The 11,735-nt window shown below is 33.8% G+C and overlaps 1 protein-coding gene across 1 annotated transcript; it reads left to right on the top strand.

Moving 5' to 3' along the window:
- Positions 1-3,028: 3,028 nt before the first annotated feature.
- Positions 3,029-6,788, top strand: LOC108557004 (the record flags this gene model as incomplete). Its single annotated transcript, XM_017913371.1, has 3 exons — positions 3,029-3,319; positions 3,747-3,888; positions 6,580-6,788. Coding segments are annotated over exons 1-3 (607 nt in total), but the record flags the coding sequence as incomplete, so codon positions are not given.
- Between the last annotated feature and the right edge of the window lie 4,947 nt (positions 6,789-11,735).

Here is an 11,735-nt window from a genome sequence, read left to right as displayed (position 1 = left end):
TAAGCTTATGTATGATCTGTGCAAATATGATATTTATTTATTAATCTTTATAATTTCAATTGACTTTAAATGTAATGTAAATTCGTTTTTGATTTACAATCGACAAAACTGAAAAACCTAATTATGTTGAATAAAACTACACTAGCAACAATAATTTAGGTAGATCACGAACACTTTTAAAGTATACAAATTGATATAGCCAGAGAAACGGAGAGAAAAGAGCAACTATATAACATTTTCCTATAATTACAATTACGAATTAAATGCGCGCATTAAATGCCAACACAATTATCATACATAATCAACTTTTTAATTACATTGCCCGCAATTTATAATTTACATTAATATTACAAATATGGACGTACATTATTTAGAATTAAATAATTACGTATAAAATTGGCGGCGATTTTGTATTGATTTACCCAAGCTTAATTGTACTTTATTTTATAAGTAATCGATTCCTAGTATTTTCTACTTAACATACATTTGCAAAGAAGACAGTTTGATTTACTTATTCAGTGTGACTTGGAATATAATAAGTATGATAGCCATGATGAAAACGGAGGAGATTAAGATAAGATGCGAACACATCGGGTGGATGGATTAGGAAGGGGAAAAAAGTATGGCAGTATAAGAAGGATAAAGTATGTCTTTATAGCGAAAGCCTCTTCACTGTGAGATGTGTGAAGTGGATAATAGCGAGCAGATGCTGATATAACAATTAATGATCTTTACGTTACAAAGTATTCAAAAATTCGTTTATGTATTGTATCGAGAATGAAAATAGTATATACTAATACTATAACTTCAAAAAGTCCAACATTGCAGAAACATATATTTATTTATAAATATGCTATTAGATATATATTCCTGTTTTATCTATCAATTATTAATCCGTTTTGAATTTTCCGTAATTGATGTGTTTTTACGGTTACACTTTCGTGATTGTTTCCAATTGGGCGTGGGTGTGCAAATTGAAACCAAACGAAAGTGGGACATAAAAAACGAAACGCGGACAGATTTCATTGCGAACGTGACAGATTTCGGACTGCAAAGTTTTCCGGCAATCCCGTGTGGATTAAATGGGTATCATTTCGGAAGCCCGGTTTTTCTGCATTAGCATTACACTTAAATCTGCATTTTTTATAATTAGGCGTTGGTGAAATGATGATAATATGATGGAACTTTTTTGCAGCAACATAAATTTAAACTTGAACGCTTGAAGAGGACGAAGCCGAGTTGTGGGGAGGGTGTGCACTTCGTGAGTGTATTGGAATGAGTGGGTGAGGATGTGGTGTCTGGGACAGCATCTAATGAGTGCACTCAGGGTAGAGAAAGGAGTGTTTCCTCATCCTGATGATTGCATCCCTCCCTGCCTCTGTGAATTCGAAACCCTTCATATAACACATACATACATACCTACCAGTGACGACTACGGCGGGTGATGGATGTTTTTATTGCAGCATTTTAGTACAGCACGATCCAAAAGTGTTGGATTATATCTTTAAAAATGTCAAGATAATGGAATATTGATTACTTATTATTAGTGATATATTGGCATTCTAAGTAATTAATTTGATTTTAAGCGATCTGCTGTGATAATATAAGTTATATTCACACATATTCTCGTTCTGGTCCATCAGCTTCGATATTCGATGCACCGGTGTACCTGGTGGAGTGGAAGGGCGTTTACACAGGGGTCATGATTAATTTCCGTTCGTTGGATTACTGCAGACTCGCTGTCACTGATGTTGTTATTGCTTAACAAGGATTATCGATGAAAATCCGTCGGAGGTCCGAAAAAGAAGGCGCTGGACAAAGCGGCTCATTAATTACCTGATAATATGTCCCCGGTAATTTATAAAGGGACATTTTTTGTGCGTCGTAATTAGAATTTATGTTGATGAATGGAACAATTGACGAATGCCCAAGTGTAGGCAGCTATAAATCAAGGCCGTACCATTAGGTCTCTAAGCGCTGGAAACAAGTGCATTGCAAATGTGACTTTAATGTTTTTCAATTAAGCTTAATTCCAGGACGGAGGAGCGCAAAAAATACATTGAAAAAGAGGAGGAAAAGAGGATTAAGAAAGCGAAGGGAAGTGGGGGTTGTTTGTTTCAGCGTGTGGTGGGTCGATGAGTGTGTTTAAGGAAGGTTCCTACAACTGTTTTGCTTAATGAGGCGATAAGTGTGCAACGTCCATGTCGTGAATGCCCAGTCTAGGGCCATGCCCGGACCTAGGCCCAAGCCCAGCGAGCGGAAATGGATATGCATCGTTTGACCTCAGTCGCAGGGCTATAAATCGGCTGAGGCCATAACGAAACCACTCTAGGATCGTCTCGGCAGAATGCCAGGACCCGTTGCTGCCAGTTTTCGCTACACATTAGATACTAGTGTATGCCTTCGATTCCACAAATTAGTATCGGCCCTATTATGAATGCCTTAACTATATCTGATGTGCTGCAAATGCTCAACTATATTCATTAACATTATCTCCTTTCGCCCGGCACACAAAGATGCAATCCCGGAGTTTAGACATGGAGAGAAGTTTTACCCACTAAATTGCAATTTATAGTTTTGGACATGATCTGGATACCAAATTCACTCTAATACACACAACACATATTAATATATTCAATTCCATTCAATACTACAGAACACACAAAACAATTATATATATAAGAGTCCAATAATTCCAACCAATTACCTGATTCTATTCACTCTGCACAACTAAGGCTAATTTAATTGTGACTTTATAAATCGAGTATAATAGCATTTTTTCATCATCAAAATAAAGCCAATCGATCAGTTTGCATCATTACGTTCCAGCCACGCGAAGACTCATTATATTGGTTACCTATCCGGACACTCCAATAACCATTATAATTTTGCACATCCCAGATACAATTCGTACTGATATGCAAACGGATTAATCAAACAATTGTTTCTCAAGTTTTAATGATTTTTTTACAAAAAAAGAAATAAAGACACCGATTAATTTTATTTAATGAATTGTAACGTGGTAAAATAGACAACGCTGCAAGTGCGCTCCACGTTGCAACTATGTTTCCAAAAATTCGGGGAGACCGCAGTGAACCGCGAAAGAAGACGGTTGAGGTCTCCAGTTTGAGAAAAAATTATAGATATATTTGTAATCTCCAAGAGGACGGTGTTGGTGCTCTAGAGGAGCTAAGGCCCACCGTCGGAGAAGAAGTTGCTGATCTGGAAGCAGTTGTTAGAGTTCTTCCTCTCTATAAAAGGAAGTGGCGCCCTGAACCTTCCCACGTCACGGACTCACGCCCTAGCCGGCTGAAGATTGGTATATCTTGTTTTTTTATGTACACGAGCGCTATCGTGTTACAGAATTTATGTTTAATATATAAACAAACTAATATTTTAAACTTCAAGTATATACATAACGATCTGTAATTTATTTGCAATGAAATAATGTTATAATAATGATAAAGTAAAGTAGAGTTGATTGTAATTATGAAAAATGCAAGGATGAAGGTATTATCGTTCTCCATGAAAAGGGGTCGTTCGTACTCTTCTTCACTGTTTCATTCTCCATCTCTCTCTGTTTGTATAAGCATATATGGGAGTATGTTCGTATATGATGATGAATTAAAGGATTAGAGAGGGTGGTGGATGTGTGATGTCGTTCGCTAATTATTTCGGTCGCTTGTTGGGGTTGTTTCAATTATCTAGATGGTGTGCAAGTACAACGTGCATTGTTTTTGTTTCAGCTAGTGCAGTGTACTCGATCGAGGCCGTACAGGGTGGCGTGGCGAAACTACCCTGCGACATCGCCCCTTCGTTACCCGGGGACAAGATGAGTATAGTGATATGGTACAAGGATGGCACGGCCCGTAAATCACCCATATACTCGTAAGTACAAAAGCTACGGTAGTGAAACCCCACTTCAAATTCTTCATCCCTCACCCACCCAATCATCCCGTCACGATCGTACCGTAATTGCATTATCCTCTCGACGGTATTTTCTACAACGGTATTTCCGCGGATCCGCTAATAAAAATTCCATTTCAATTAATATTTACGCACGGTTTGCAAAATTGTTATTTTCATTTCCAAACATCGCTTCCATTCTCATCTTCATCAAATATACCAGCGCATTACGACGGCACATTCATCACCAGCATTCTTAAACGAACTACATTTCGTTTATTTACACCAATTCCTGGTAATCCGAAACTTCCATTACGCAACAATGGAATCGTGATAAAACACTAATAGATGGTATTAGGGTATTGAATGGTATTCCATCACAATACACCGCCACATCTATATATATATTAGTTGCAATCTTCTAAACGTGAATCAACGTTAATTATGCAATTGCAACTTGGAGCCGTCTTAATTAATCAATTACTTTGTGCAATGACAATGTATGCCATCTGCGAGAACATCTCCTTATGCAACATATATGAGCACGCAATTCACGCTAATTCTGCATTGAAGTCAAGTACTTCATTATCATACCACATATGTATTAGTATCTACGCTTTACACCTATTCATATTTTCAGCATAAAAGTTCTTAATATGGAATATATCTATAAAAATAAGTATAATTAATGTCGCAGTACACAAAAAAATGAAAAAATATATCCCGGCGCATTCACCACATTCGAGTAAGAATTAATTTTCTAAAATACATAATGAATTTGATCAATTTATCCTTAATATTCTCCGTCGTTGATCGTTCACGTAATGTACACGGAATTCTCTGCAACACATGTACTAAGCAAATCTGAATTACGCTCAGGTAATGTATCAACGTACAGACGTAATGGGACTAAATGCTCACTGTTAACTTTGCCAATTAAATTGAACAACCCATTACAAATCTATATACTGTATCGAACACCAGCGATATCCCACTGTCACATGTAAATTCGATAATACGAACACAGATACAACGGCACAAACTGCTGTGACAAATGCACGCAGTTTTTGTTTCACCTTTTTATTGTGTTTCACTTTACGTTTATCCAAAAAAAAAAATCGAACGATGAGAGCGATCGAATTAATGCGAATTGTAAATATAAAACACGAAATAAAAACGCTTTTCAAACACGTCATATATATGAACAAGCAAATTTCAATTATTATTTTATTAAAATTTTACATTAACTTGCAGATTTAATAGTTTATCAGCACTTTAATAATTCATTTTATGTATTTCTGAAAGTTTTATAAATATTGTTTAAACTAATATTATTAATGTATAAATTAATTATATTATACATATTAATCAAAATTAATCTAATTTAGTATTCAAGAATGCAATGGTATTTCATTTAAATTTTCTAAATACACAGAAATAGCAGCACTTGCACGTTTCCATTATTTTAGCACAAGCAGAAATCCTTAATGAAGAACACAAAAATTAAATGTTGCGATTCATTTTAACATGCTACTGCGAATTCGCAGACAAGCGAAATAATTGTTTTCACTGTTTGCAAATGGATTACAAGCTTTTATTTTACATTCGTTAACTTGCAATATACAGTGCAATCTTGCGCTTTATAAATTTATGTGAAAATTGCTTTATAAACATCTATAAGTAATATATATATATATTACAAAATATTCTATTAAATCATTCAATTTAATTCAAAAATTATTTACAAAAAAAAAATCTATGAAAAATTTAGCATTTTTTGCAATTTTTAATACACAACGGAAATTATAGATGATATATATTTACAGAATACTTTACAAAACTGAGAATGGATATTTTTAATATTTGCTATTTATTGCTATTTATTTCTATTATTTCTACTATACCTAAAAATAACTCAAAATGTTGGACAAAATAAGTTTTAGCTGTAATTGAGCATTTATATTATATAAAATGATTTGGATTGCTCGTGTTAAATTGAAAATTGTATGTATGTAAGGAGGTTGGTAATAATGCGAAAGAATTATGATTGGAGTGTAATAGCATGGATATAAATTGGAATCTGTGGCATTGCTTTGTATCCAGGAGAGGAGTGGATAATAAATCGTCACTTAACCATCCATAAAACTTGATATATAAGCTACCGGATTCCCCTCGGGGAGCAGCTAGTGAAATACCTGGGTAGTCTGGGCGTATAATGTTATTCCATTTCAATGAGCCCGGAGATGTCTGCAAGAAAAATCCAGCACGGTTCGTTCGGCCGCAAACCAAAGCAGAATTATTAAATAAATTCCGCGCCTGGAAATGCTCCATCGCCGAATGGATAGCTTTTTGATAATGCCGTGAATAATGGACTCGCACGATACATACATACAATCAAGCCCAACAAAAGCATCGACCATAGATTGAAACTTTTCACACATTTCCGTGATTTGTGCCCCAACGTTTCCCCATCAGATAAATGCGCATAACTTCAACTATTATCAATTTATTTCATTCCGATTTCAATCAGACCACAGTGCATTCGTGTCTACTCTACTACAACTTCTGTCTTTTTAAACTATTTCCTGTGGCGTTTAATAACAAAGCTCATTACTTTCATATTGACCAACCTCTTTCTACTCATGTAATATGACCTTTTTTACGATTTTCCAGGTTCGATGCCCGCGACAAGAAACCAGAGGAAGGTAAGCACTGGGCTGACGAAGCGGTGTTAGGTGGAAGAGCCTTTTTCCGATACCAGGAGGAACTTGCCAAATTGACATTAGATAACGTCAAAGACTCCGATGGAGGAGTCTATAATTGTCGCGTCGACTTCAAGCAAACTCCAACAAGGAATGTTAAAGTCAATTTAACAGTTATAAGTGAGTTTCATACATTATTCTTGTAGTAGTTAGCACTCAATTAACGTAAACATAAATATATATTTCAATATTACTTGATGTTATTTATTACTAGTAAAACACATTTTAGAAACTAGCTACTAAAATGTGTAAAATTTAAATCTTTCGATACTTTCTATATCTTCATTTCATTGGTATTGTTAAATATTGTAATACAGTTGAACCTCGCTTAACGAGCATCTCGCATAACGAGCATTTCGCTTAAGGAGCAAAATAAATTGTACGAAAAATGACTCGCTTAACGAGTACCGGATTGCGCGCCTGTTACATCATTTTTAAAAGTTTTGTACACATTTTTGAATACGTTTCACTATACGAGTAAATATCCGGAAATTTAGGAACGGATTAAACTCGTTAAGCGAGGTTCCACTGTAGTTATTAATTGGAAAAAATTCTTACGATCAAATACAATAATTAAACGGCATTCTTATTTGAATTAAATCATTGACATTTTTGAATGCTGTAGAGCAATGACGTATGTCATATTAAGACCTTTGACATTTGAGTATTTTAAACATCAATTACAAAACAATTATAAAAAAATGAATTTGATTTAAAATATAAACACGTCTGAATGTAATGTATTTAATGACGACGTGCAAACGGCTGTGAATTCATATTTCAGAAGACATTTAACTGGGTTCCGGCACTCGCTCAGGTAATAATTCAATTACAGACTCAATCAAGTTAACTTTGAATAAACCGAAAATTTGCTAATCCGATTTTAACCCGTTGCCTCGCTAAAACCGAGCACGATTTGACCAGACATCACGCATTCAGATGATTGAAATTAAAATCTAAGGCCAACAATTAATTCCATCGGTGTACCCAAATTTAAATGAAATAGGAGCATCTCCACGTCATGTCAAAAAATAGTATGAAATTCGATTAGTTTTTTACAAACTTGACAATTATTTCAAGAAACAGCACGAAAATTGTTTAATTAACAACGTCTATTGAAACGAAGTAAAATTAAATATAAATGCACAGGAATTAATTGCGTATGGATGAAAAAAAAACTAACCGCTAACCACGATGGATGAAATCTAAGTTTCTTCCTCTCGCGTTTCAACTTCTTACGTGCACGAGGTTCAACCTTTTTTTATCTGCGGTGAAAATGGGAATGTATTTAAGTAAAACTTGCGTAATAAATCGCAAGCAACGAGAGGAAACGGAAGTTCTCTATCGATCAGCAAGAGCCATTCCATCCTGGTCATAGTTCTTTTCAACGGGAACCAATCGATCGATAATAAATTACAATTCAAATTGCAAAAAACAAAAGATGTAGTGGGTAGGAATAGTTTCATAGTAAATTATTATCTTTGCGAGCGCGAGTTTAATTCTGAATTTCGTCGCAGTGAAATTGTTTGAAAAAATAAATACACCGTAAGCAATTGCCAGTATTCACCTTTCGACGTTTCCTTTAATTACTTGCGCCGCTTAAAGCGAGGAAATTGAATCGCGTAATCCGACCATTCCGGGAACATTTTAAATTACTGCTGTTTGTGCCGAACATGACCTGTTTCCTGTTACCAACACCAACTCAAACTTCCCCCTCTTCAATATGTAATTAATCGGCTATTTAAGGATGTTTTTTTTATATTTCCCAAGCGAAAGCTTTTCGGTTGTTCCTCGACGAAAACATTTTTTTTTTACTCATTTCCGAGGCGGGTGTAAAAAGGAAATTACGTCGATATATTACTTCTCGCTTCAAGTATGAATCGATCAACATAATTTGTATGCACGGTGCAGAGTTAATACGATTATCCGACTCATTTCAAACGCAATGAATTTAACCAGTTGCAAATTGTGAGCAATGCGCATAGGTTACATATGTTGCTTTTGATCCCGAATGATTAACATTCTTTTTTGAATATCCCTAAGCTTAGTATACACAATATACAATGTTCTTATAATTAAAAAAAAAAGACGAGCTCGTAATTAGTAGAATTTAATTGGATTAAACATGCGGTGTTAATCGCTGTATGCTTTGAGGCTTTCAATTAATTATAACGAAAGTGCGTCAATTGTTATATTAATTAAACTACAAACACAAGTATTACTAGTGGGAGAAAATCATTCACAGTATATCCTGTATCAAAGTATGCACTAACAAAATCTACAATTAACAAGATAAATTTAATTTAATAAAATTAAAAAATAATTCGCAACTAATTGTATGTTGAAGTATTGCTAGATTTAAATTTGGCACCATTTCTTCTCTATAAGTTCTACAAATTTCATATGTGCCATCTATCCATCTTACGATTATTAAATATGTAATACTACACGAAATATCAACGCGTTAATATTGTAATGTTTTATAGTTTCTTAATTTCGTGGAATTTTCGGTAGAAATAATAGTTGAAATGAGTCATCAAATCGAATATTAATTTAAAAATAAAAGAGGAAACTAATTCAATTCTGGACAATGAATCACCTATGAGTCTTTTTATTGGGCATACACTCGAAAACATTACATAATAAGTATTAACGTTCCAAGGCACCTTACAGAAAATTTTCGTGAAAAAGTGACCAAAGAACTTAAAACTAATAGATTGTAACAAACAATATTATACAAAAGTAATATCTAAATCCGTCGTTCTGGGACAATAAAGTATTTTATTTACGCAGTAAGAAGATTTTTTTTAACATTTTCCAGATTTTTTTTGATTGATTTACCTTATTCTATAAAACATATCTCAAGTCTAACATATAAAATGCTATAATCTTTCATTATTATGAAATTATATTATATTGGTTGGTTACAATTTTTTTTATATATTATATTAAATATTGAAGTGCCTAATATCAAAGTTGTGCATGAAATATGGAAGGAGTAACGGATTGAAGAGGTAATTTATTTATGAAAAATAAATGTCCGGTCCCGAATGAGATGTCTATAAATTATTAAGCGTTAAGTGGGGCCGACCGGGAAAAAGCATTGTTGGAAGCGGCAGGAAATGTAATTTTTACAAGATAAGGGAATAAATTCGGGATGATATTTCCGCATTGTAATTCGCGAAATGTACGAATTGTTCTTGATTGTAGTTGTAAATGTGTAGGCGGCGGAAAACTGGAACGCATTTATATAATAAAATATGGCGACATGTGAAGAGATTTGGCCCGGTCGCACCCTCCTCGCAGCGACGCTCCCATACTCTCTTCCTGCATCCATGCCCCCATCCATGTTTGGTTTATTTTTGCCCAATTTACATACTGTAATGAAATTCTGTTTGAGAAAGAGCTGCGCTGACAAGATCCGCTTTACAAATCAAATTAACTTTTAATAGAATATTCCATCAAAGATCCATGCACATATCCATACAAATATGTATATATATTCTGAGTTGACTGAAATACATGATTATTAGACAAAGTACGATTAGCATTCAATAAACGAGACCGGCGCCGCCACCATAAATTTGCGCGCGCGAAAAACCAGCAATGCGTCAACTCCCCTACCGTTTCAGGAATTACCTGCATGTACATTTTCTCTTTTTTTTTCAATCGATTTGGCAATGATAACGTTGTCTCTAATGAAAAATTTATTTTATATTTAATATTTTATAAACTACCGAATTTATAAAACAGCTCAAATTCTGACACAGTTTATATATCTGCCACAAACTTAAATTACGAATCAAAATTGATTTTCACAACGTTAAATTTTGTATACATATTTTTGTATTTAGTTGTTGCTTGTTAACAACATTTCAAATAATATTTCATTCAAATTGTCAGCACAATGTGTTACTGTACCTCGCCTTTCCAATGTCGTAATGTCGCCTTATAACATTAATTATTGAATTATATGCAATGTATCTTCAAGGTGTTACTAGATATAAATATATATGAAATCGTATAATCAAGAGTCATAGGTTCATTATTTTTACACTCAATTAAAGCTTGTTGGAATCCAGTTTAAATATGTATATGTATTTTCGTTGTCGGGTTAACCCAACAAAACTAATCAACGAATTTTCCACAAACTGCCGTTAATATAACTAGAATTTCATATAAAACGCGTTATTGCATAAAATGATAAATAATTAGTTTACTAAAAATGGTTTCTTTTTATACCAATCATCAAATTAAAAATTAAAATTAAATTATTTCAAACTTATTATTAATAAATTTAATAATTTAACAAATAAATAATAATGCTAACAAATCGTAGATATAAAAGTTTTCGATGTTGAAAGTAAAATATATTTTCACTTGTATCGTTCAGCGCTTCATTTGCATAACAACTTACTCGTATGAACTGCTCGAGTTTAAGTAATGCATCCGGTCTATTCGAAATTATTGCTTATTCATATTTCAAGTTTATGATTTTAACAAGTTATAATTTAGTACCTCAATTGCAGGGATATTATAGAATTGCAGAATTTTATAATTGTATTCGATCGACTGCTTTCATTACTAATTGCCTCAGACAAATGTAAAATAAATTAATTTATTAATATTCATAGTATTTCCGATGAAGATACATATAACTAAATAAAGCTAAAGGGTGACCCAACATGAGCGGGTCACATCCAGCAGTAGCATCCAAATATCTACCATATTAAAAAAATGGAGAATAGCAGTTAACGAAATGAAGTCATATACACGGACTTCATTTCGTTAACTGCTATTCTCCATTTTTTTCCACATACTCGCTAAAGAAAGACACCTGCCCAACTCTAAGACTTAATGGACAAGATCTGCCCAAAGTAACAAAAGTCAAATATCTAGGCATGCATCTAGACAGAAGACTCATCTCCTGGAAAGATCACATTCAGGCTAAGAGGGAGCAATTAGAAATAAATATCTAGGCAAACTCATTTGGAAAGACCACATTCAGGCTAAGAAGGAGCAATTGGAAATCAAGTTTAGAAAACACTACTGGCCATTGGAGAAAAG

Source organism: Nicrophorus vespilloides, unplaced genomic scaffold (assembly GCF_001412225.1).
Source record: "Nicrophorus vespilloides isolate i.1.1-1 unplaced genomic scaffold, Nicve_v1.0, whole genome shotgun sequence".
Taxonomy (NCBI): Eukaryota; Metazoa; Arthropoda; class Insecta; order Coleoptera; family Silphidae; genus Nicrophorus; species Nicrophorus vespilloides.
Note: the sequence above shows the minus strand (reverse complement) of the source record. Positions and strands in the feature narration are given on the sequence as shown.